General features: G+C 44.7%; 1 protein-coding gene across 1 annotated transcript in view; it reads left to right on the top strand.

Annotated features, from left to right (window-relative positions):
* The window catches only part of strbp (spermatid perinuclear RNA binding protein), a gene marked incomplete at its 3' end in the record, with an annotated part of 103,456 nt that overhangs the window by 44,078 nt on the left and 31,587 nt on the right, over window positions 1-27,791 (top strand). Inside the window, exon 3 of the mRNA XM_080018223.1 lies at window positions 18,811-18,980. Coding sequence (XP_079874349.1) covers window positions 18,978-18,980 — 3 coding nt within the window. The 5' untranslated portion in view covers window positions 18,811-18,977. The remainder of the gene's footprint in view (window positions 1-18,810; window positions 18,981-27,791) is intronic.

Genomic DNA, 27,791 nt, shown 5'->3' with positions numbered 1-27,791 from the left:
CGGTTCCGTCGTTCAGGCGCTTGCGTCGTGTGTTGTCGTCTCGCTCCAATTCTTTGAGCCGCTGCGCAACCTTGGACACAGAAAGAGGGAGTTGACGGAAAGACATGGAACACAAAAGCAAACAAACAAACCCCCCCCCCCCCCCCAAAAAAAACCCCATAATGCCGAAGGCTCGCCGCACGCCGAGCGGTGGAGCGGCTCCCGTTGCGGTCGCCTGGATGTCGGTGCGCTCACACAGGATGAACCCCGCCTCGCTCCCGTTTAATCTTTAAATCTTAATCTCTGTGTTGACTGGAGATGTCCCCGGGTTAGGCAGCCGCTCTGGAACACACGCGGGCGCACACACACGGGCAATACAATTCAATCAAACTATGCTTTGGCTGTTGTAGTTTAGGCCCTGGGTACGATGAAATATTGATGTCAGGGTCTGTTATCATGAATGGAAAAGGCAGATGTTGAGAAACTACATTTTCATGGTTATTTTTCTCCGACCCTCGTAGTACCTTTTCGTTATCCTCCCACCGCACTCTACTGGATCTGGTCTTCATTCGTTCCTCCTCCTGCTTTCCAGACTCACCCCCCCCCCCCTCACCCTGCTTTCGTCCCACATCCTTTTTCTCCGCTGTCCCATGTTCTCCCCTTCTCTTGCACGCTAAACCGGTGGGGCCCCCCCATCTCTCCTCTCCCCCACCTCCGAATCTCCTCCCGTCCTCATCCATCTCACCCCAGTTCACGCTCTTCATGTCATGTTTTTATTTTCTCTCCATCTTCTGTCCCATCACCTTTCTGTTGCTCTCCCCTCCCATTTACTCACTTTCCTACCTGCCGCTCCCCCATTCCTCTCTCCTCCGTGCCTTCAATTTTAAACTTTGATCCGTACCCCCCAAGCCCCTCACGTCCTCGTTCTCCCATTTTTCTCTTTCTCCTTTCTTTTGACCCGTCAGTTTCGCCCTGCCTCTGCCCCCACTGCCCCCTTTTCAAACCCTGAAAAGCTAAATTCCTTTTTTCCCCCTGTCCCGCCCTTCAGTTCTCAACTCCCCCTTTTAGGATGCGTTAGACATCTGTGAATGAACTCAAAAGAGGAGAGCGTTTAATAGCCTACCGGGGTTGATTGATTACCTTTCCTGGCTTTCACGAGCAGCGCCCACAGCTTTGAAGGAGCGGAGTGACTCTGGCGAGTGACTCTCCCAATCAAAATGACAAATCTTGACATCAACGATTGCAAGGCTAAATCTTACCCCTCGGAAAAGTGACAAGTAGTCATGACATTGATTATGTTCAGTTAAAAAGTAACACAAGGTAAATTATAACAAATGTGCGGCAAATCTAACAGCAACGTGATTCCTCATTACTGCCAAATAACACAGGCAATTAAGATGGTCTGAAGCACATGGTTCTGATTGGATCGGTCCTCACGTAGTTGATTCAATTGTGTCCTTAAAAATAGAAGTCAATTCAAACAATTACAAATATTATATATAATATATAAAATATATAAAATATACTCAAGTATTATGAGTAACAACGTTTTTATTTTCCTTTCAATCAAAAGAGACTTGACCCAAAACAAAAACAAATCCGCTACATCGCTACCAATAATTACAAAGGATAAACAGAATAAAATCCTTATTTAGTTAAAAAAAAACAACAAAGAAATAACAATCCTGGATGCATTTACATTTTAAGTAGGTATTTCAAATGTGGCCGTTTCTATTTTTCAAGTCAGGACTAATACGTAACTACTATTGTGACGGAAGCTTCTTTGGTGTAAAAACAGATCTCCTCTATCTCTTGTCTCTCATCAAGTTCACGTTCTTCCTTTTAAGCGTATTTTTTCCCCAAAATTTTTCTTTCACTGTATTTCCCTCGACCGTGGCCTCTCTCACTCCCCCCCCCTGTTGAGCTCTCCATCCATCTCACCTCACCTCGCCTCCCTTTCCTCACCTTTCCTTTACCAACTCCTCCATTATTTTCCCGCTTCCTCCATAATTCCTCTATTCTTTGCCAGCGCCTTACGCCTCCCGTGCTTGTTCTCCTCCTCCCCGGTCCCGTCCTATCTCCTTGAATGTTTTCCTCTCCTCTTTCTCCCACCTGCCTTCCTATCCGCATTCCCTTCTCTTTACCTCTGTTACACCTGCCCCCCCCCCCCCCCCCTTTTTAATTTTTCTTTATTCATTCCAATGCCGTTCGTTCTTTATCTTTGCGTGCCTTCTCTCCGTGCTTTCTTCCTGACTCTAAGCCTCCTCAGCGCCCCCCCCCCCCCCCCCCGTTTTTTTACGCCCTCTGTCGCTGCTAAACAGGCAGACGGGAAGTCTGTAATGAAACGACCGTGTCGAGCACACTGCTCGAATTGACCTGGAATGAATGGAGTCACTGAGCCGCTGCTGCTTAGCGCAGAAAATGAAAGTGTTTGTAGATGGGCTGTTACGCAGCGAGAAGGGGAAGTGAGGTGGTGGGCGGGTGGGTGGGTTCAGGCTGAAACGGGACATATTTGGATCTATTATTTATGTATAGTCATTTGCAAAACCTATTTCCCATGCTGACTCACTTATTTGACTTGTCTAAGCGAATTCACTGCGTGTTTGGATTGACCGTCGAAACGCACACACTTTCCTCGCTTGATGCCGTCTCCTTCGGGCCATTTTGTGCATTAGGAGTTGTGAATTAGTCTAAATCCTAAGTGGTGAGAGCTTGTTGGCCTTAGTTAGTTTCTGTGTAATGGCAGGGCTTGCTGATTTTATCCCTTAAAAGTGCAAGACTGAACACAACTATGACCACAACTACGCCTAAAAACAGAAGACAACAGTGTTTTCTTCTTATGAGGATCAGCACAATTGGCATCATGCTTAATCATTTCAACAATACCGAGGGGTATTATTGTATACTGGCAAAGTTGTGCTTTACCCGATTTAATAATGTACAGTCATGACAATAGATAATGATAGAATAAGTGCATTTCAGAAGACTCACACTACTCATTTCTAAATTGTAAGCTTATAACGGCGGCAAAACCCAGACCAAAGTACTTAACTTGCTGTCCCAGATCTGTCCTGTGAAATCTATTTTGTGAATGCATTTGATCCATATCTGTGATCTGGCTTTTCTAATATACCTTGCTAATCTGTTCATCTGCCACTGCCAGTGATCTGGCAGCACTTATTAATGAAAATGGGCACAATAAAGCGGTTGCCACTGTGTGTGTGTGTGTGTGTGTGTGTGTGTGTGTGTGTGTGTGTGTGTGTGTGTGTGTGTGTGTGTGTGTGTGTGTGTGTGTGTGTGTGTGTGTGTGTGTGTGTGTGTGTGTGTGTGTGTGTGTGTGTCATTGCCTGCCTCTGTGTTGCACTGGAACAGCCCATTATGGAATTAGTCCACAGCTGGCAGTGGGATATCCCAGCCTTTAGCCGTCATCATGGGTTCACAACTGGCGGCCGACTTGTTTTAACTCACAGGGCATTGGGAAGGCTTTAGCACCATTATATTAAAACCAAACTTTTTGTTTTTATTATTATTATTTTTTTCATTTTAGAGAGACATTTTTGATCTCATCATGACCCACTTTCCAACCACCCCAAACCAGACTTGTAAACCCATCACAATCTCTTTCCAATCGGTTTAAAATGATCAGAGGCGCTCTTGTGGTTGTTAAATTGATAGTGAGAACAGCTGTCAACGGTCGCCGCAGCGTTTCACCACCTCTGTTTGGAGTGACCTATGAAATTACGAGTGTTCAAAGTGAGTATTGCCGTCCTAATTTGCCCATTGAGTAAAACATAATGTGGGGCGTCGTGGGATTTTACAATTTATCGGGATCATTTACCCCTGATTCCCTGCTGGACTCTCCTGATGGCCATTGAAGCAGCTGGAACCACACCAGAGAACATCACAGAGATTAGTAGAACCCTACCAGACAAAATGTATATTCCAATTTTCTTGTCCTTGAGTGTATTATGGGCTAGGTCTTTCGCTCCCTCTTCCCCTGGATCCCAGGCCATTATCTCATGGACCCCCCCTGAAACCCCAAAAAGGACCCCAAGAAACCGTGATTGGCTCCATCTTTTCTTGCTTTGTTCTTGGGGAAAACTGTCTGCCTGAGCATGAAGTGGACATCTCTGTTCCAACGGTTGGTTGGTGCACCCCGTTGGCTTCCTTTTCGCTGCTCCCCTCACACCTTTATCTTGACCCATCACCCATCCTCCCTCCTGTTCACTGCTCTAGGGAATGGTTCCTCTGCAGTCTAATTGTCCAGAGTGCTTTGGAAAGCATGTCCACATTATTTCTGACGTGTGTGTGTGTGTGCGCGCATTGGCCTTAATGAGCTAATCAATTCTGTTTTCTTTTTAGTTTTTTTTAGATCACACAAGGAAAATGTTTTAAACACATGACACAATATTATGCATCTAGACATAGTGTTGCGCATCAAAATCATGCACAATGACACGCACAGCGAAGAACATTCATCCTTGTTAGCTCGCAACCTCCGACCTCTCCATTTTGACCTGCTGACTTCAGGAAATGCACACGCACATTTGCATGCACGCCTTTTCTTCCATTTTAATAATCGACCCTGTGTGTGTATTTGGGGGGGCTTACAGTCCCCTGTCAGTGTTGTCTATCTCCCTTCTTCAAGCGGCATCAGCGTTTTCTCTGTTCTCTGCCGGCTCATCAATACTGTGGGTGAGGAACCACCCCAGGACCCGACCTAGAAGCAATGACCATGCCAGTGTTGCTGTAGCCTGGTTATTTAGTGAAGCCCGCCATCCCTCCGGTATCATTTAAATGTCAAAATAAATCCTATTAGACTCACTTGAACTCGTATGGCATGCTTTTGTGTGGAACAGTATACTTCTGCACTTTTCGCAAGAGTTTCTTGACTGTGTAAAGAACCAGAACTTGAGTCGAGTCCGACATGGCCAGATATTAAACCTGCTTGATATCTTGTCAGCGTCTGCGAGCCATTGGCGAGCAGTCAGATCGGGTTGTGAGCAGTTCACGCGCTCGTAGCTCACGGGAGCCCTCTGTGGTTTGCCTCCAATCTGGGGCTTTGCTCTCCAAAAACAAACCTGTCGGCGACAGCAAAATCAGGCCAGAATCTCGACTCGGCTTATAAAGAAATAGCAACCCCACCAAAATAATTTTTTTGGGGGGGGGGCAGATGGAAAAAGCAAAATAAAATACAGTGCAAAATGGAGGTGGAGAAACGGTAAAAGGAATAAGAAAGAAACGGGAATAAATATGTTTTTGCCGTTTGCCGTCACAGTGACAGGAGCGGTGGATGCAGAGGAAACTCGATGTCCCGGGGACAAGAATCTTCCCACCCACTGCCCCCGACTAAATGCCCGTGGAAGCACACTCTCTGCTCCAATTCCCCTTGTCCTTTATTCTACAACCCGCGCAGCATGTGTGGAGCCGGCTGCTGCATCCCCCTGCATTAATTAGACATAATGCAGACGGTATCTGCTTCCTCCTGATCATATCTGAGCAGGGCATAGAGGCCTGACTCAACAGGACAGCAGTGGAAGGTGCTGGGTGTCAGCTGCTGAGGTTGAAATTTCAATCTTTTTTTTTTTAAACGGGCGCGGCTATAATTGAGCCTCTGTTTTGGTCTATAGTGCCTTTATTAGAAGCAGGCTCATATTTGAGGCAGGCTTTTGTATCTAACCCCCTCTGTTTGATAATCATATTTTAGTATGAATTTTAAATCAAACTTTCCTTGGGTTGCCATGCCAGGCAAATACATGTACAGTGAAAATGGAGAGGGTATGAAATAAATAAATAAATAAATTCCTTGAGACTCTGATTTGTAGGTTAAAGGCTTGAGGCGTGACGGCTCGAGTGACTTGTTTGTGTAAACCTTCGTTCACTGTTACGTGTGGTACTGAACATCAACCAGGACGAACACATTACCAACCATTGTCTGTATGGGGCACTACCCAGTGTATCAGAGAAGATAGCAGTAAGGAGGATGAGACTAGCAGGCCATTGCCATTGCCACTGCCATCGACAACTCCCGGCCAAAAAGCTTGTACTGTGTGGGAACCAACACACGGGCATCGATCAAGAGGACGTCACGCATCTACCCATGTGGACGTGCTAAGGAAAGATGCTGGTGCGGAAAGCACAAAGGAGCTGGCCAGATGTATGGGGAACAGGGATGACTGGAGACGCCGATGGAAGGCTCGTCTGAGGACGACGTAGAGAGACTGAAACCTTGAACTAAAATGCGATCGGCAAACAAAAATGTACTTGGGTTGGGCTCGGTAGTCACCTTGCGTTGTCTCGGTAGTAGACGGCCAAATGTTGTAGTAATCCATGAATGGTGCCATCATGCAATTTGAGTTTTCTTTATCAAACACAAGTCGGTGTTTAGAAAGTTGTAAGTTGTAAAAAAAAATGTTTTTCCTCCTCCATGTTAAGGTCTGTGTGCCGTGACTGGCGCGTGCATGCGTGCGCATAGAACGTAATGTAATGTGGCAAATTCCTGTCCCTATTCCGGAAATGCAGGATTTATTATTTACAAGTAAAGTATTTAGAAGCGCAGGTTTTCGCATCTGCCCCGTGGACCCCACGGTGCCCTTTTAACAGGCGCGTGTTTTTCTTTTTTTTTTTAAGAATTAATGCGCCTCGAGGTAGCAGGTTTTCGGGGTAAGATATATTCATGAGGAACTGCTCATGAACCTCACACCTCAGCACACCTGAGGTGTGAGGTTCACACCTCAGCTCTGCTGTGCTGCTCCGTTTGCCCAGAGCGGCAAAATGCCTAGAACCGGAACCATGTGCCTTTTTTTTTTTTTTTTTTTTTTTTTTGAGCAGCTGCCCCTAAAAGTCTCTGTACGGGACTGTAGAGGGGAAGTGAGAGCCGATCACCAGTGGTTACTCGACAGCTCTGAGCAGAGAGGGTGAGAGCCTCCGCCTCCTCTCTCCCCCTCCCTCTTCCCCCCTCTCTCCCCCTCTCTGCTCCAGTTTCAGAACACTGTAAACTGCACTTACTCTGTTTCAATGCTCTGATTTTTCCTGGCAGATGCAAAAAAAAAAAAAAAAAAAAAAGATGTCTGCTATTGGCTATTTAATTGTAAATCTGCCCAAGCCTAACAAACACAGTTCTCCAAGCAGTAAGCCATGCTGCGTTCAGGGGAAACTCGGATGATGCGTTCACTGGCACAAAACAACGGTAATCTAAAAATATATGTAGACGATACATTTTTTTCTTGTCATATCGCACGGCCCTGAATTTGGCATTGGCATTGTCATGACTAGATAACTACCTTGTCAATCAAGCTCCTCGCTACCTGACATTTTTGTTTAACGAGAAGCACTCGTGATCCTCCCGCTGGTTACACACACATAACATGATCAAATCAGATCATCATGGCGGCCGCGACTGTGCCAAGACTCATTACTTTCGGATTCAAAAATTTCATTCAGTCATTTTCATTCAATCAAATCCATTTGTGCAAATCTGTTCATAACTTTTTGAGATATTCTGCAATTAGGGAGACAGGCGGACAGGGGTGGAATGTAATACAGTTTGATGTTGTAGTCCTGCTGTCAGTATTTCACTGTTTTAAAAGTGATGGGGAGGGAATATTGTTTTGACTGAGAAGATTGTTTGATTACATTTATTTCACTGAATATCAATAATTATAATACAAATTAAATTCATTGTCATGCTTTTAGAACAGGTTACATTGGCCAATAATATAGTTATTAAACAGGTACTAGTACCTTGTCTTTTCTCTTTGTATAGACCGGACGGATACTGCTGGTTTCCGGTCTGAAAAAAAGTTACTTTACTTTGTACTTGACTTGCCTTAACTAAGGACTCGACTTGACTTGACATAAACTGTGACTTGACTTGACCTGCCAAACAAAAACAGACTTGGGACTTGCTTGAGACTTGGACCAAATGACTTGAGACTTGCTTGTGACTTTGATAAGAGGGACTTGGTCACATGTCGCGTACACATGTGGTGGTCGCCGACGGGAGAATTACAGTTTTCCGTGTTTCCCTTGAACGCAGCACTTGCTGCTTTGTGGCGCTGGAGAGTGAGAGCGGCCAGAGCGGGGCACCTGCCCCAAGAAGCGATCTGCGATTTGCTCCGGAGCAGTAGGAAACGGAGTAAATTAAATACATCTACAATAAAAAACAGTGTTTAATTTGCTTTGTTTGGATAAGAGATCGCTCTGATGGAGCTGGGTAGCTGTTCCCATGCCGCGCTCCGCAGCGGCAATCAGTTTTTCCCCCGATCTGAATTTGAGGCAGACTTTTATTTGCTTGTGTCGACCACGCCCTTGGAATTTATTCAAGGCCCGGTTTCTATTTGACTACCGGTTTATATTTGAGGAAATACCGTGTATTTTCTGCATAAATTTGCTTGGAAAGCGTTCATTTTGAATCACACTCAATATGTATTCAGACACAGTCTCAGGGTTAAATCCTGGGAAACACAAATGTAATATTCCAACCGTACCAGAAATTCTTTCCTTCTCCTTTTTTCTTTTTTTCCTTTTCTTTGATATTTTCTTCTCTGTCAGCCTCTCTAAACATTAGAACTATAGTATTGCCTTCTCTGTTGTGTACTTACAGTATCTACCTCCATGTTAGCTCTGTACATACTCAAGTATACCATATCTGGACCGTTATCAAGAAGGTTAATTTGTGAGGTGGTTTTATCTCTTGCCTTGTTACTTTTTCAAGCTGCTTGTGTTCAATCAAGTAAAAGCCTGAACACATGATAAACACATGTTATTTGACTTTAGATATCCCTTTTTAAGTGTATCTTAACCAGTCTATATGGAATCAGTAATCCCGGCTACATTAACCATCTACATTCAGTCAACGCCGAATTTGTCCGTTTTGGGAGTTTGCACTGTGGTCATTCTGGTGCAACTCTTCTCAGTCCTTCCCTGAGAAATGTTCAGTTTAAATTTCTGTTGCTTGAGCAAGAGGGAAACTGATTTAAAAAAAAAAAAAAAAAAAAAAGTCTTCCTTTTTTCAGCAGCACTCACTCAGGGTGGGAAAAAAAGCGGTGTTTTTCCCGGTTGGTTAAAAAAAAAATGAGGTCGTTCTCAGCGGCCGTCCTCATTTTGTTCACTCCCTACACACTCTGGGTTGCTTTCCTACCAGATCCTGCCACACTCCATCCATCTATCTCCTGCTCCCCTATTTTGTCCTTTTTCCTCTTCTCCTTTTATTCTTTAGAATTTTTGTTAATTAATTTTTTTTATCATTTTCTCACTTTCCTTTTCCCTCGCTGTCTATATTACTCTTTCTGTCATTAAGCTGCCATTAGTGAAATATTTACGGTGGAGTGAGTTGCATCTCACAATTAAATCGTTTTGCCCCTTTACAGATGGCTGAGGTCATAATATTAAATACACATAATTATTCCTATTTTATTTTTAATTTATTTATTGCTCGTTAAAGGGGCACTTGGATTGACTTAACAAAAGGTGTACCTCATTGAAAATATAAAAAATATAATAATAATAATTCCACAATTTATACTCACTTCCCTTATTCACTCTTTCATCGTCAGAAGCCGCAAACAGACAAAGCGCCGTAATTCCTCAATAGAGTGTGAAGAAAATAATTGGGTTACTGGCTGCAATGAAATGGGATCCTAGTGCTACAGAAGAAGAGTGAAAGAGAAAGGAAAATAAATTGAGCTGTGATGAAATGATAATTCTTTAAAATGTACTCGCCTCAGTCTTTTTGAGATTTGGAGAGTCGGGGGCTTGATGTTGTGGTCAGCCAAAATGTGGAATGAAGCCTCTGAAACGTCTTTAATGTGAAGGAAATCTACTCTAAGGTTCTTCGGAGGAAATATTTTGTTCTGGAAAGGAAATATATTCTCTATTCTAGATATATTATTCTATTGTTCTATTCTTGAAAGTAACTATTTTAATTTCTTCCATTAAATGTTTTCTCACAGGGGAGGAAATGTATGTTATCCGAAATGGAAATATAATGTTAATTTCTGGCATTACCCTGGGAGCTATTATTTTTTATTTTTTTTTGTTTTTCTCTCCTCTTACCTGGGAAGTATTTATTTATTTTTTTTGGTGAAGGAAAAGTTGTTTTTCCATCAATGAAGTAGGAGATAATATTTTTTTGCATCCGGGACTAGAATGGAAGAGGAAGTGCACTTTTTACGTGTCGCTACGTTCAAATGACAAGTCAAACGCTGAAATTTCAACATTATTAAATTTAATGTTATTTTAGTGTTTTTCCTGTAACACAAATCAATAATGTAAGTTTCGCTGGGATAGTTTTTAAATGCATAGCAGTGAAGATAACTATCAGATATAAATAGCGCTATCTCATTTAGTTTGTTCTGAATGCTTCCTATCAGCCAAAATTATAACCATTAGTGCAACTGAATTACACGCATTGGATACCAGCGATATGGCTGAGCAGCAGACCCTTAAAAACACAACGAGGAGAAAGCCATTTGGTTTAGTTTGACACAATGCCAGCGACGGAGAGTGGTTCTGAAAGGACGGCGCCTGTTCTGTCGCGGATTGAAATTGAATTGATATATGAACAAGCCACACTTCAGGAGGAAGTACTGTAGGGGCTTTTTGGTGCCAAAGAGAACCGTTTATTTTTACCGAGATGCAGAGTATCTTTATCTTTTAGTGTATTTGTGGGGGCAGTGGCTCAGGAGGTAGAGCGGGTCGTCTAGTAATCGGAAGATGGCCGGTTCGATCCCCAGCTCCTCCCGGTAGTGTGCTGATGTGTCCTTGAGCAAGACACTTGACCCCCCCGTGCTGCCGCTATATGGCAGCCCGCTGCTCCTGGATGCGTCAGTTACTAGGAAATGCATTTCGTTGCCTCAGTCCTTGTACTCTGTGCAATGACAATTAACTGAATCTAATCTACTCTAATATTTGTTGAGACCCAAATCTATATCGTATTAGTAGTTTATTTGTCTCTTAATCTGTCAGCAATAATTGGCATTGTTTCTCTTTTTTTTTTTTTCTTTATCTCCCTTCCCTCTGTTTTCATCATATAAGATGATTGAGAGAGGTTCCACCTCTCATCTTGTTTGCACAACGCTGCATATGCTCCTGAACTGCAGAGCTGTGTGAGCATTTGTTTATTTTCTTGTTTTAAAATTGGAAGTTATCCTTGCTCTCCAAATAGATGGTTTTGGTATTTCTACTCATATGCGTGTGCCCGGCTGTCTGAGTGAATGCATCGGGCGAATACCTCACCCCACATTTTAGCAGGTGTCTCCACACGGGGGGGGGGGGGACAAAAAAAAACATGCCAAAAATGTAAGACGCCCCGATGCATACCCTGACGCACCAGACACATAAGCATCCTTTCAGTGCACAACTCAAAATCCCCCTGTAGAAATAGTATCAGCATGTGAAATGTCAACACAAACACACATCGAAAAGCAAACACCCAAAAATACCTTACCCAGCAATTGAGCAAGGTGACGGCAGTAATAAATAAAATATCAACATGAATGGTCTAGAGTGTCCAAAAACAACCACACCGCGCGCTGGGTTAAGAAAAAAAACCCAAAAAGCACTTTATTTTTGCTTGCCCTAACCGCCATTTCCCCCAAAATTAGCCTGTATTCTGTAATACAGTATACAGAAAAATATTGTGGCATAGTATTGCATTACAATCCTATATATGTATACTAATATGTACATCTATATTCCCAATTATATTCCCCATTTTTTATGTTCCCGGAACTGCTGCTACTGTTTTGTTTTTTATTTTATGTTTATTTTTGCCATTCTTGCCCTCATTTGCTGATTCTATTTATTCTTTTGCAATTTAGTATTTTATATATTTTAGTAAGTCGCTTGCCTTAGAATTTCACTGTTCAGAATGACCCTGGGCAGCAGTCCATGGTCGTTTTCATTTTCTTGAGTGTTTCTTGAGTGTTTTATTGTACAAAAACGGTTGTATAATTCCTATGCAACTGAAAAGATATCAAAAGAACAACTAAAAGTTATAGAAAATGGCGATCAAGTGGTCAGAATTGGCATTGAACCACAGATGGAATCGAACCTCATAGTACCATGCACAGCTTCGCAGGCCAGTGCCTTTCGCGTGCAGCGGCCCGGAACTTAGTTGTAGAGCAAAATATATGAAATGAACTCTCACCATTTCTGCATTGTGATATTTAGATTCAGTGTGAACTAGAATTTATTAAGTAAAAATTTCAATATATTCATATTTTATTCATGCAATAAATGAACTGTGTGGGAAGTGTGGGAGTATGTTTTATTATAGATTTACTCATACTATTGAAATGTTTTATAGTCACTGCACATAAACTTAAAAATACTAAGTAAAACCCAGCCCCCCCCATCATGATGTACAATATCCATTATTTTCAAATTCCCCCTTCAGGATTTGGCACCGCACCAGCGCAGCCCCGCCAAGGATTTCCATACAATTTGCTATTTTCATTAAATACTTTAAATCAAAATAACTACTGTCCGACAATTATTTCAAGTTTTAGATTTATTTCAGACTGATAATTGGCTGAACAGTCAAGTGTAGAGCATACAGCGTAATGCGTAATGGCGTAACGACTCTCCAATGACAGGAGTTTGACTTTGACTTTAAGTATTGGATATGGGGAGAGAGAGCGGGAGGAAATGTAATAATAAGCTGAGGTAGATCAAAGTCTATGGTACAAAGCTTAGCCCGCTGCATTTGGGCTCCTCACACACACCTCATCAGCTGGATGAATTTACTTTTTATCCCGACTTAAGTTGTGAGGCGGTGTCTGAATACAGGCGGGTGGTTGGAAAATACCAATTCATGGTGATTTCCTGCTTAACCAGTGGTTGGCATCATTATAACTGTTCTTTTGTTATGTTGTTTGGGGTTTTTTTCGCCAAAATATTGACCACATTTAATTGTAATTTTGAATAATATAGAATTAGGAATATAGAATTTGGTACATTATTAAGAAAATGTCTTTTCTTTTCCCCCTCCACATTGTCTCCGCCATTGCTCTGCTGACCGGAGCAGATAGGTTCAAATTGCCGCACTGAACAATTATTCAGCTTTGATGTCTCTCCTGCATCTCTATCTGTTCCCATCTGTGGCTTCTTACTGATTTCTTTCACCTCCACGGGAAAAAATGTACGTGATCAGTAGGGGTGGGCTCATCAAATGATCGTCGTAATCGGATTTGTATCCCTAAAATGTATCCCGATAGTTGTGATCGGAAGTTCGGAATCTGAAAAAAAACGCCGCTTTAGCCGAGCCCCTCGCCCTCCTCCCTCCCCCCACCTTGGTGTACGTCTCGGTGCCACCTGCGAGCACTTCCTGCCGGTGTAGCCTTTGTTAGTAGCCTCTGGTCTCTTGGCAATCTCTGGAATGAGGTTGAGATGGGCGAAAAAGTTGTCACTATTGCAAGATGCGATATAGGCGAGACTGTTCCGGGTGAACAGACTTGAAACAAACAGCCAGATAACAAAACATTTGCAGGCTGGGCCTCGCGTTGCGCAGGCGTTGACGCTTCGGGCGGGGACTAAGGGTGGAAGGGACCCTATGTGCACCTCTCATATCGGGTGAGCGCAATTAGATCACGCAACGTATTTGTTGTCGACCGACCATAGATATACCCAATGGGAACCACATGATAAGAAAATTTGATCTCTCCGGATCCGGGTGTAAACTCAAAATGATCGAACGTCAGCCGTAATCGGAGGAAACACAGTATCCGCAACTGATAGTCGTTTCTTCGATCAGTCGGCCCTTCCGAGCGATCAGCCACCTTCCAGGCTCTGAGAAAGAATGCACAGTCGTGTGTCTGCGTGCATGTTGTTGCAGAGATCAGGTAGGGTGTGTGTGTGTGTGTGTGTGTGTGTGTGTGTGTGTGTGTGTGTGTGTGTGTGTGTGTGTGTGTGTGTGTGTGTGTGTGTGTGTGTGTGTGTGTGTGTGTGTGTGTGTGTGTGTGTGTGTGTGTTGCGCCCGCCCACGAGCCACCTCCTGTGTTAATGAGCCAGGGCCTCTGTGAGCTCTCCTGTCCTCCTTTGCAGGAAAAACACACAATCGCACGTTAATGACCCGCCAGCGCCGTACGAGCGAGACGGGCGGGGGGGGGGGGAGCAAGGGAAGAAGAACGGGGTGGAGAACACCGGGGACGGGAAACAGATGTAAATGATTGGTATTTGCCGAGTGAGAAAGAGGCAGAATTGTAATAATTGGTCACCGCGAGGCCCAAGATGAAAATCGCCACGGGAGAGCTTCGGGGCACGCACGCGTGCACGCTCGCAGCCGTGCACCTGGAAACTCGGCCTCCTTAGTTACTCCTGTTCCCGGTGGGAGACGGAGGGCGAACCTGCTGTGCCTGTTGTTTGCAAGAGGCTCACGCTTAATGTTTTTTAATGCCGAGCTACATAAGATACGGCGGCCCACAGTTGTTCCCTCACGTATCAGAGAGGATTTCAATACAAGGCTTTACTGTACTACTGTGCACCATGGACTATACAAATTTACACAAGTAAAAATAAATAGGTTTTTTTTGTATTGTAAACACCAAATTTCCGCCAAACGAGGGGACAGAAAGATGAAGATGGCGTGTGTCGATGCCGTCCGGAGAGCAAGGCCTCGCCCTCCCCTCCGAGCGCCGGCCGTGAGGTAAGCGGCAGAGCGCGCTCGTCGGCACGGCGGCGCTCCCGGGCAGGAGCGGTGAGGAGGTGATCGTTAGCCGGGCTCTGGAGAGGGAGGACCCGGGGCCGTCCGCGGTGGAGCCGGATCTCCCGCCGGCCGCGCTCTCCATCGGGCCTCGTCCTCGATCTCCCCTCGCCTCTCCGTCTTGCCCCGGTCTTCTGCCACTTCGTCGTCGATGTGTTTTCCTCCCGCCTTACCCCTGGGCCACACCAGAAGCGCAGCCATGTTAATCGGCATGGAAGGTCACACGGAGCAGGAGGGTCGCCGCTGTGGAAGGCGGCGCCAAAGCAGCGTGCCACGGGGCGCGAAAGCCTCGCGCCATTTGACCATTCCTCGCTTCCTGCCGGTTCCGACGTCGTTCAGTCGAATCTTCAAATTGGGAAATTTCTCAACTTTTAACGGATCAGTGAATCTCTGCAATACAAACAAACTCACCAACTAATCCAACTACGTTAATGAACAAACGGACTTCAAATGCGAATAAAATGGAAAAAGTAAAAGGTTGAAAACGAAAGCAAAGATCCCCTTGCCCACAAGCTTTCTGCCAATGCCATGGATACACTGCACAGATCTCTGTGCTGTTCACACTGCACAACTTTCTGTCTTGTGAATCGTTAATCTTGATGTTGTCGTGGTTTCACACGACATGACTGAACGGGGACAGGTGTCGCGTTACAAGACCTTTCGCCAGGAGGGAACCCAGAAGGGTCTGTCGGGGTCTCCAAACTACGCTTTGTCACGAGAACACACGCGAGTAGTGGCACCGGAAATGACACCATACCATGCGCGGGACAGAATTATAATTTTTTTTGTATTCTTGGTCACTGTAAAAAAAAAAAAAAAAAAAAAAAAAAAAAAATTTATTAAAAAACCTGAATAAAAGCAGAATTGAAATAAGAAACATTAAAAACCTAGAGAAGAAAGGTAAAATAGGTACATTGGGTGTGTGTGTTTCTGGCTGCTGCTTCCGTGCACTGCGGTCTCCCCGTTTCTCCGCCCTCCACCCACCCACCCCCTTATCCGCTCTCATTGGCTGTAGCCCGTTCCGTCTCTCCCGAGTCGATCCCGACACGACCAGATATTAAACCTGCTTGATGTCTCACCGAGCAGTGGGGTGGCGTCGTGAGAAGCTCACACCACACATTGTCGCTCACGGGAGCTCGCCGCGATTTTCCTCCGATCCGGGGCTTTGCTCGGCCGTCTCCAAAAACCTGTCGCCGGGCGAAAAATCCGGCCAGAATCACGACGCCCGAACTCGGCATAAACTGAGAGGATTGTGTGAGTGAGCGAGATGGAGTTTGTTTGTTTGTGGCTTTATCTTGGCTGGAGACTGCCCCCCACAATCTCCACAATACTCCATACATAGCAATGAAGTGTTTGTTTTACGTAATTGGTAAACTACGGAGTTATCCTTCTGTCTAATTAAATGGAACGTGGTCTGCCAAATGGCCTTCTCCTAATCAAATTTACAATCACGGCTTTTTTTCCTTTTTCTTTTTCTTTTTTTCTCGGCAAAAACCCAAGTGTTTTTATGGTACGCGCACAGACCGGCAGAAAAATGCCACAGCTCCGGTTTCGGACAACCAGATGTGTTTGTGCGCCGTCACTGGTGATGCTGTTGACATTCAGTGTGAAAAGAACCGTTGTGCATCACATCACTTTCGATTGCGTTTGGCTGAGAAGCCCAGCTTGTGTCTTCATACCCGCCGTAGGTGTTTAGTGTGCTGTAAATGCTGGGCAATCGAGGAGAACGTGTGTGTGTGTGTGTGTGTGTGTGTGTGTGTGTGTGTGTGTGTGTGTGTGTGTGTGTGTGTGTGTGTGTGTGTGTGTGTGTGTGTGTGTGTGTGTGTGTGTGTGTGTGTGTGTGTGTGTGTGTGTGTGTGTGTGTGTGTGTTACATCTACCTACCCTGCAGTTCTGGGACGTAATTGGCTTGTGATTGACAATAGTCAAGTTTTCCGCCAATTGAATTCCCCCAAGAGTTTTACACTTGAGGTAAAAGGTGCATGCCTGCAGCATGAGTGTGATGCAAATTGCGTGGAAGATCTCAACATTTGATTCCTAATTCCCCTTTTCACGCATATTCCTTGCTTGCCTTTATCGTGTGCTGCGAAACAAAATTAACGAAGTGCAATGTACTGCTTCCAGGTTTGAAAGGAGTAACGTTGCTCTTGTCAAAGCGGGAATACTGAGAGTAAACGATTAACGTTTGCCCAACCCTCTTTGTTAAATTTGAGCGAATATCAGAAATTGGATATTTAAGGATTCACTGAGTTGGATGGTGTGCATGTGTGAGGCAGCAAGAGGCTTGGGTTTGTTACACCCAGTGTATAAAAACAAGGGCATGTTTGTATCACAGCTCTTTTCCTCACCCCCTGCCAAGTCATGTAAAATGAATGAAGTCCTGTGTGTGCGCGTGTGTGTGTGTGTGTGTGTGTGTGTGTGTGTGTGTGTGTGTGGGTCTGTGTGTGTGTGGGTCTGTCCTGACATGGGTTGATCAGCCATTCTCTCTCATCTTTTACTCACAAACAAGGCCCTTTGCCTCTGCAGAGGGAGGGAGGGAGTGTGTGTGTGTGTGTGTGTGTGTGTGTGTGTGTGTGTGTGTGTGTGTGTGTGTGTGTGTGTGTGTGTGTGTGTGTGTGTGTGTGTGTGTGTGTGTGTGTGTGTGTGTGTGTGTGTGTGTGTGTGTGTGTGTGTGTCAGGGCAGGGCAGGGCAGGGAGGTTGTGAAAATTATCTTTTGGTTGCTGGGGGAGGGCTAGGGTAGGGCCCAGCTGAGCCGAGTGTTTGGCATATGTGATTCTTGGCATATATTGTGATCTTTGTTTTGATAATTTTTTTGATATATATATATATATATATATATAATTTTTCTTTTATTTTTTTTCCCAGTGTTTCCGTTAGAAGAAAATGGTGCCAGTCAATGTGTCCTGGAGATTTCAACTTCCCGGACAAATGGGAGAGATTCCAGTCAAATATTATCTGTGTTATTGAGCTTAAAAACAATTGATAAGCAGGTTTTATAAAGAATGACCTGAAACACGTATAATTTTTTTTTTATGGAATATTCAAAATAAAATAAGTCCCGTCAGTTAACGCCATTTTAAAAATATATAAATTGATAAATATTAGGAATATTACTACTATCAAATAATTTCCGTTCGTGATAAATTAGTAACAAGTGCAGCCACTTTACTTACTTTAAATTTTGATCAAATCAAAAACAAAATAAATATGACAAGTAGGTCTAAATAAATAATAAAGTTTTTGGTGTCGAGGTCCCGTCGACATATTTTACACAATGAATATTTACAGTCTCCTTTGGGTCGTAACTTAAATATCCCAAAAAAACACCAAACTATGGGATGTATGTGTTCCAACGACACCTCTTTCCTCTTTCTGCTTCTCCTCAGAGTTCTGGACGGCGGCTCTCTCTCCGTGTTTACTGTCTTTACAAATGCAACCTGTCCACGAGGAAGGGGGCAGGGCCTAGTTCTTTATTGACAAACGTGATTGGTCAGAGGTGAAGCTTTCAGATGAGCTTTAGATCGTCCAACCTGTTTGGCTTTCTGTTGCAACTTGCCGAGCGCGGAAAGGAACCGATCTGCCGACTTTTCTATCAAAATGATCCACCCAGCACTAATTCAAATTGTGCTCGGAGGGAATTATTTTCACTGGACATTATGACCAAAGGGATTTAAATATGTCGGACGTCAACAGATTTTCCCGGTCAAAAACCGGCAATTACCGGATAATGGAGAATATATATATAAAAATAAATTTCTCCTATTTTTATGTGGTGTGGCGAAGGGAAATGGTGATTGCACAAAAACATATCCCTGGGCAACAACCTCCAGTTGTCTAAGCACTGATCACTGACATCTTTGTTCTCTGTACTTTCCCCCTGGTCGTGTTTTTTTTTTTTTTGCACATTCCTGCACTACTGTTCACTTTAAAATATGTATATATTGAACATATTGCACACATTGTTTATTCTCTATGTTGTATGTTATGCGCCAACAAACCACAGCAAATTCTGTGTATGGGAAACTTGCCGAATAAAGTGATTCTCAGGTACTCATCTCTCTCACTCTCTCTCTCTGTCTTTCTCTTTGTCTCCCTCCCTGTCACCCCTTGTCTCCCTCTCGGTCTAGAGGGATAAGCTGTGCCGGAGCGGCGGTCTGAATGACAGAGGAGCACATGAGGGGAAGCTGCCGCCCGTCAACCACGTCCTGACCGTTAACATTTGCGACACACCCCACCACGCGCTCCGCGGGCGTCACCGGGCAACGGACACGGAACGACCACTCCTCCCACAGGCATGGTAATGAACTGTCTGTCTGTCAGGGGATTATCCCCAGCAGTGTAAGGAAACACTTTCGGGGGGGTAGAGGTTGGGATGTTTCAGTGTGATAACCCTCTCAGGACAGGAGAGCTGTGTGTGTGTGTGTGTGTGTGTGTGTGTGTGTGTGTGTGTGTGTGTGTGTGTGTGTGTGTGTGTGTGTGTGTGTGTGTGTGTGTGTGTGTGTGTGTGTGTGTGTGTGTGTGTGTGTGTGTGTTAGCTGATAAGAGAGCTGTTCTGGAGGGGAGAGTAGAGTAGGCCGGTGATGGGGAGCACAGCCTGTAGATTATCAGGGCAAAGGGAAAGGTGAAGACGGGTGAGTTTTACTAAAGGCACAGGGAGGACTAGGAGCGGAGCAGGAAAACCCAGCATGCATGCAAGCTTTTTCATTATATGCCACTACAATAGTAGAAGTATGATAATGTAGTAATTATACATGATGAAGAAGAGTCACGTATTTATTGACATTCAACATTGGGGAAAAAATTGGTTGTACAGTTATTTTGCTTCAGCCCAACTGAGGGAAATGCATGTTATTCACATTTTCACACCATTTCTAACATGGGTGTAATATTCCCCTAAAAAAAAATCGCCTGAAAACATATGATTGTGAAGGACTTGCCTGAACATTTGATGATAGCTATTACAATTTTCTTACATCTCAAAAGAAATGCTTTTAAAATACATTGTGTGTGTGTGTGTGTGTGTGTGTGTGTGTGTGTGTGTGTGTGTGTGTGTGTGTGTGTGTGTGTGTGTGTGTGTGTGTGTGTGTGTGTGTGTGTGTGTGTGTGTGTGTACAATGTTATTGGGTTCGCGCACGCATAGAAGGTAATGTAATGTGGCAAATGCGCTCTCCCCATTCCAGAAGTGCAGGGTTTATTATTTACAAGTCGAGTATTTGCACAGAAACATCCAGTTTGTACTAAATTCAGTCCCATAGCAACGGATAGCAGTGGGGAGACGGGTTTTTTTGGAACACTCCGGAGTAAGGACTTGGACAGCCCCTTAACTCAGTTCTGCTTAAAATTGTTGTTTCATACATGTAGGAAACAAATAGATGTAAAATAAAAAGACAGGCACGGGAGCCGGCGCGCACCGCTGTCTGGAGGAGAAACACTAAAAAACTCCCCTCTAATTCTCTGAGTTCGATTTACGTTTTTCATTTTCCATACAAGTGAAATAAAATAAATCTTAATCTTTCTCTATGAAATTATATAATGTATAGCTATATTATAATCCCAAGATTTGTATATTGAGCTGCAGATACGTGTGTGTGTGTGTGTGTGTGTGTGTGTGTGTGTGTGTGTGTGTGTGTGTGTGTGTGTGTGTGTGTGTGTGTGTGTGTGTGTGTGTGTGTGTGTGTGTGTGTGTGTGTGTGTGTGTGTGTGTGCGCCAGGTGTAGAATCCTGGGCTATTGTATTGTAGCCTGAAGCCCCTTGAGGCTGGGGGACCCAAGCAGGTATTGACAGTAATCATGGCCTTGTTGATTACCCCCGAGCTGGACAGCGACGCGGCGGGAGAGGGAGGGAGCCAGGGGTTTTAATGAAGAGGTGGAGACGGGCGGGAGATGACACAAGTTATAAACGAGCGTAGTGGAAAGAGGGGGAGGGCAAAAAGGCAGGCGAGGAAAGGGGTTGGAGGCGGGAGCAGAGAGAAAAATATCAAGAATGAGAAAAGAGAAGGAAGTATGGGGGGGGGGGCGGGGGTGAGAAACTGTAAGAATGGGCGGTTAAGAACAAGATGGCAAGATAGGGACACGGAATTGATTAATGGCCTTGGCCGGCGACTGTGGAGTATGCCGCCTCGGGGAATGGGGTGGTGGGGGGGGGCAGAGGATGAATTATTGAAAACTGGAGCGGGGGGGTGGGGTGGGGGTTCCTTGGGGGGTTTAAACAAGGCTGTAACTGGCAGACAACCTTACATAGGGGATAAAACAATGGCGGGGGGAGGATGGGGGACGGCGTGGACCGGTTGGGATTGGAAGGTGGAGTGAGCTGGAAGGAGGACGGAGCGGGCGGGGTGGGGATGGGGGGGGGGCCTACAGAGCCGGGCTCATAAATAATCCGGGGTAATGAGGTTGGCGCGTGTGTTTCTGGCGCGTTGGCGGTGCGGGAGCCGGCGAGCCCATTCGCTTTGCGCCAACATTCGCCGGGTAAGGTGGAGCGGAGCCTGGGTGACCTTGGTGAGAACTGCCTCCATCGCATGGAGCAGGCGGCGCGGCGTTGCCTCGGACTCACAATCGTCCGTCTCTATTTACTGCAACACGGCCGGGCTTGTTTGTCACTCAGTGCTCACTATAAAAAAAAAAAAATCATTAAAAAAGAAGGGATAAATGCCAGGGCGGGGCAATAATATCGACATTGTGACATCTCGATATAGTCCAATGTATTTTCCTGGCCTTTAAGGCTGCATTTCTCTCTGCTCTCTGCTGTTACCTGTCTAGCTGCTCTAACCACCGCCTCTACCCGCTTCATATCCACGTCTCTATTGATTTATATCTCAAATATTTTTTTCCTGTATATGTCTTATCTAAGCACCAATAGTCATCCCCAAATGATCGATATCGAGGCACCAAAAATATTGTGATTTTCTTTGCCCCGGCACATTGCATACATTTTTTTTTGTGCGTGCATCCGTGTAGACTGGTGTATCACTCGCGACCAGTTTAGGGTGAGACTTGAGCCTTTCTGGGGGGGGGGGGAGTGCACGCTTATTGCGACCAGAATCCATTACCGTGTCACTTTTGAGTTCCGTTCTCTCGGGCTTGACAACTCTCCCCCCCGCCACTTTCCGTCAAGGTGCCCCCCGACAGAATTACGCCACGACGTCTATTATTGTATTCCAGTCTCTTTTCCGTTCCGCCATTTTCCTGGTTGATGTCGTAATCGAACACCGGGAAACACTGCTGTGTCAGCTCGTCTGCTCTTAGAGGTGCAGTTATGCTTTACTTTCGGCTCATAAACCTTTTATGCCCTGCCGCCGCATCACGGGGAGCAAGGAACACCTAACGGGTAACACGGCCCTACCGTCCTCACCCCCGGCTTCCGTACTGTTTTTAAGGCCGCTTTATGTTTGTTTTTTTTAAGGCTGGGACCAATCGAATATCACCCGTCCGCGCTGAACGCAAGTGTATTTTCTTACCCTTACTTATCGGTTCCTAACGGGAGGTTCGAGGTGGATCGAGGCTTTTGTTGATGCGTTTTTGAGGTATTTGTGAGATTTGTTTGTCTGTTTGTTTGCGCGCGCGTGGACATGCGAAATAGTTCAATCAAGCTGCAGCGTGGCGTGTGACACTCCTGCAAAACCTAGTGCGGATAAATCACAGGATGAATTTTTAATGTGGCGTGCCCCAGGCTGCCTGGATGCTTCAGAGGAGGAGGGGGCGTGGGGTGTGTCTATTATGAATTTCTGAAAAGAAAACACTCTGGTTGTGTTCTTGCCATTTCCTTGTCGTTTCATTTGAGGTTTCCCTGGGCTCGCTTTAGTGTGTTAAGCTGTGTCCTGACTTTTTCGTCCTAGAAGAGCTCTTTAGTCGTTCCATTTTCCGTGATTCACGAAGGCTGTCGGTTATTTCAAAAGAGGATAAATAGTCCTCTGCGGAATATATCCACAGTTTCATCAACTTAAACTGCGTTATTAGTTTCAGTGAGTGGCAAGCGGAAAAGAAAAACCCATTTGAGATTTCTTTTTAAATAAAGACGGCGCATAATGAAAAGTGTTCATTATTTTTCCCTCAAATAAACAATGGCCCCAGAAAAGGTTGGTTGCCTAGGCAACCGCCCCAACCCAAGCTGGGCGGGACGATTTCATTGTCCGACCCCCTGACGATGAGCACCCTGTTGGCGACAACACTGACCGAAGTGGTTAGCTCCTTCAAAAGGTGGCGTTTTGTTCCATCAGCTGTGTTTTGACAGGCAAAGAAGAGCAGTGACCGAGAATTATGGGGTGTGTACGTGCCTGAGAAATGTGGTTAATTACAATAGTTTGTTGTTACTTTGCGACACCTTCATCAACAAACTTGTCATTAGAGCTGTCACAATTATTACATAATCGTGTAACAATCTTTCTGTAAAGTATTCGGATTCCACAATCATATGATTCAGTCCAAAGTTCACAGGAATTTTGATGGTAGAAACGTTGCAACAACAAATAGAATGTGAATTGGGTGTAGGGCTGGGCGATAAAATGATCTTGATCATTCTCACGATAAAATCTTCCACAATCAGGATGAGAAATTTATGAGCTTTATTTTCGATACAGTTTGACACAGGGCCTACAAAGACGCCAAGCGAACGGCCAATCCTACAGCAGAGATACAACTATGTGACGCGAACGGCCAATCCTACAGCAGAGAAACAACCATGTGACACAAAGAGCTACAGCAGAGAAACAAAACTTGTGACACGAGCGGCCAATCGTACAGCAGAGAAAGAACCATGTGACACAAACAGCCAATCATACAGCAGAAAAACAACCATGTGACACGAGCGGCCAATCGTACAGCAGAAAAACAACCATGTGACACAAACAGCCAATCATACAACAGAAAAAACCAACCATGTGACACGAGCAGCCAATCGTACAGCAGAGAAACAACCACGTGACACAAACAGCCAATCGTACAGCGGGTGTGCCGTTGCTTCCTCTGCTCTCTCCCCATCCCCGTGAAAGCAGAGCGATTAAAGAACTAATCCACGATATTCAGTGACGTCTGGTCTGACACAGTGAGAGAAAGTCCCCCCGGTCTGCTCCAAACGTCACTGCATATAATATAATCACAGAGCACAGATTCAGGGGCTGTTTTCAGATGACAATGATGATTATATTATATATGTAAATGTTTATAATATATGTTTATTTATTTTATTTATTTAATAATATTATTATTCTATATATATCCTATAATTCTTGACATCAATCAATATAAAAAAAAACAACTTTTGCCCATATCGTCCAGCCCTAATTGCATTTCGATCCGTTGAGGAAAATAGCCAGATGTTTATGTGCCAATGTTACGTGTCAATAAATGGCTCTTCTGCAATAGGTAGGACATGTATTATTACAATTTAAGGACGACTAAATTGTTGATCACAACTTTTTGTGTGATGATTGATCCTCAACTAAAATGGTCATGTCCGTTACGGCCCCTAACTCTGCTGTGATGATATCCGTTAGTGCCAGACGGACATGGATAGTGCTGAGGTAATAGGCGGCGTGCGTGGCCAAGCAGAATACCTTGAACTGAAATGTTTATACTGCAGGGCACTTGGGGCAGAGTAGAAGGGCTGTGATGGATTTACAGCTGTGTGTGTGTGTGTGTGTGTGTGTGTGTGTGTGTGTGTGTGTGTGTGTGTGTGTGTGTGTGTGTGTGTGTGTGTGTGTGTGTGTGTGTGTGTGTGTGTGTGTGTGTGTGTGTGTGTGTGTGTGTACTTGTTTATTAGTGTTTCAGGGGATTTGTTTTACAAATGCCTCAATGTTATTTTTATTAGGGATGCACAGCCACTGGGCGCGTGCCGTGCGTGCTTTTAGTTCATAGTTAGTTCATGTTGTATTGCTGTGTAATGTGTTTATGTAACATTGGTCCTTCTGCCCACTGAGACTCAGTGTAGCATGAATGGAAACCTAATTTGAACTTGTGTGTGTGTGTGTGTGTAGTCTGAAGCACTATATAAGTATGAGATATACTGGTAAACACACACAGTCGCACACACACATGCCAGTGTTGTTTATGTGGTAGGCTATGTTAAGTGTGTGGTCTGTGGTACCGGCTTGCCAACAGCTGACCCTCACAGTGGGTTGTGTCCCTCCATCTCTCTGCCTTAGTATAGGCTCATTCACAGGACCTGCCTTCTCTAATGCTTGTTCTTTAGCGCCCCCCACGCTTAATATATTTATTACAACTGACAATTCTGTCATATACCTACATTGTTTATATTAAATTTTGGGGGGGGGGGGGTGAGGTGATGATGTGAGTAGGGTTGCCCCCATGAAACCGTGCGAGAATTATTAAACCCACCTACACTCAAAACTATTTTTGACGCCATTGACCATAGATGGACACTCAGAGGACTTCACAGGTTTTATAAAAAATTGGAAATCCAGGAGGAATTGAATTGATTGATTGCAGTGGGCCGGCCTCTAGTTTTGTTGTATACCTTTTGGATTAATTTGTGCAGCATTTAGTCACTCAGCCAGTCAGAATTATTTTCTTTATCGTCAATCAATTAACACTATCTTGGCTTTAAATACCCATCTACTCAAATATAATATATGATTCACTCTTTAACCTTTTTTTAAGTCCTAGCAGGCTTGATTATTTTGAGCGTGAATATGTTTGCTAAATGTCAGCGCTTCTTGTAAAGTAAGGCATACTGTCGTGTTACTCAATATTAGACCACTGTTTAACGCTCTTTATGTTTTTGGATAGTAAGCTTTTAAAAAGATTCCTCCATGCGCTCCCTTAGAGCCTGTTGATCTTCCCTGCCGCCTGGAATCCAATTTGTGTCAATGTGCCGATAATGAGCAGTGAGACAGGGGGGTTTGAAGCGGCGTCTTTTGAATGCTCTTTAATGGTGGAGTATCTTGTTTCCTTGTGCTCTGTGCATGCCAGGGTGCCGGCATGTGCGCACGCGCGCTCCCACACCTCAGGTGTTTAAGGGGAGCGCGTGGTGCCGTTAACCTCAGGGGTGGCGGGGCGGTCGGATCGGGCCCCGAGGAGAATCACGGACGCCTCGGACGGATTGCGCGCCCTGCTCTGGCGCGCTCTCTCTCTCTCTCTCTCTCTCTCTCTCTCTCTCTCTCTCTCTCTCTCTCTCTCTCTCTCTCTCTCTCTCTCTCTCTCTCTCTCTCTCTCTCTCTCTCTCTCTCTCTCTCTCTCTCTCTCTCTCTCTCTCTCTCTCTCTCTCTCTCTCTCTCTCTGGTCATTAAATGTCACCCGAGGCGGCCACGGCGGAGCCTCCGCCCGGCAGATCACTGTAATCAGGCTCTGAAGAGGACGGGAGTGAGACACGCGCCTCTTTCCACACTCAGCACTTAAGTGCGGCTAATGAGCACTTGCGATGATGCCTCAATTTCTATGGTGAGGTTGTTGATGCTGTCCAAAAGAAAAGCTGTCTGCGGTGACTGTCGCCGACTGCTGTAATCTGGCTTTCAGCCTTAGCTGACGAGGGGATGCTACAGTGGGGGGGGAATCTACCAGAGTAAGACGCCAGTCAGCACGTCGTGGCAGGATGTTTTACCTGGAATTGGAAAGTAATATATATTGGATTCAGCCAGAAATAGATTCGTTAGCCTGTTTTGTCTGTTTTTTGTTTTGGTTTTTTTGTGTCGTGGGGGCTGTTTTTATGCACGCTGCCAATGCTTCAAAATCATTAATTAACAACGTTCTTTGAAGCGTTGATCTATCAGTCTTGAGATCTTTGGGGATTTCGTCAAGGCCAGATATATATATATTTTTTTATGTAAACATAATTTACTTAAAATATTGACTTTTCCATTTGCCTTGTTATCCATTCATCCCTCAGAATAATTTGAGCTGTAGTAATAATAATAATAACATAAATAAGAACATAGATAAATAAAACAATAGCGTTTATATACCTTGAAATAATCCCAAAATAAATAATATGAACCGTATGATTGGTCTAAAATATTTTTTGAAAGGGAATAATTCTATGTTCCTTCAAGTCCCACAGTTAAATAAAGTGTGTGTGTGTGTGTGCGTGTGTGTGCGTGTGCACGCAACATCTGAACACAGGCTGGCTCACAGGCCTGTTAGTGAGTTGGCCTTAACCACTTTGATTAATGCGGTGTTCCGGGTGGCTGGGATTCAGCGCCCCCTTGGACCTACTGTATAACACACTCCCTCTCTCACACACACACCCACACACACACACACACACACAGTGTTGTGTCCATGCAGTCTATGCCTGGGAAGCTCCTATTAGTAGCGGCTCATAAAACCTACGACTGTTGTCCTGTTAAACACATTTTCGGAGCAGACATTCCCGCATGTGCATACTGTACATTTACAAGCAGACGCAGAGGAACGCGCACGCTCAAAACGGGTGAACATCACAGATGGCGAGTAGGAAGGACGCCGCCAGTGGATATGCGACTCCAAATGGCAGTGCTGTCAGTAGCGCGCTGCGTAGCCCGCACTTTGCAGGCTATTAAGCACGGCCTTCAGCGGGTCTAGCCCGAGGACCCAGATTTGTGCCGAGTCGTTAAGTCTTGACCCGGACATCATTTAAGATTTGAACCCTTCTGATTTATTTCACAAATTGAATAGCACTGCCCCCGCAATGCTGTCATGCACTGTTAAAGCTAAAAACGAAATGAAACGTAAAGCAACTTATTTCTAAACAGCGATAAAATGCATGATTTACACTTAACATCAGGAAAATAATAGGTGAACCTCCGAATCGCTTTGACGAAGTGGACCCTCATGATGTGCAGTCCACGCAAAATGGAAAACGCCTTTGGATGCTTTCACCGGGTTTTCTGTCCCTTAAAACGGGTATGTTTTTTGTTTTTTTTCCAACATGTAAATTGGGGAATAGAATAAGTGGGTGGGCGGTGTACGTAGGGTGCGGCACAGTGGTTCGAGCTTTTTAAGGAGATGGATAGTGCCCATAAATCTGTGGCTTGGTTAATACTCCATAAAGGTCATCTGTGTGTGAGGGCGGGTGCAGTCCTTGTGCCTGTGAATATTTGTCCGTGTGCCTTTTGTGGGTGATTTCTTTTATTGATTTATTTTCCGCTGAAAGAGAGGGGCTGAAGGTATAAAGTGTG

This window comes from Zeus faber (genome assembly GCF_960531495.2).
Source record: "Zeus faber genome assembly, chromosome: 17".
In the NCBI taxonomy this organism is placed as follows: Eukaryota; Metazoa; Chordata; class Actinopteri; order Zeiformes; family Zeidae; genus Zeus; species Zeus faber.
Note: the sequence above shows the minus strand (reverse complement) of the source record. Positions and strands in the feature narration are given on the sequence as shown.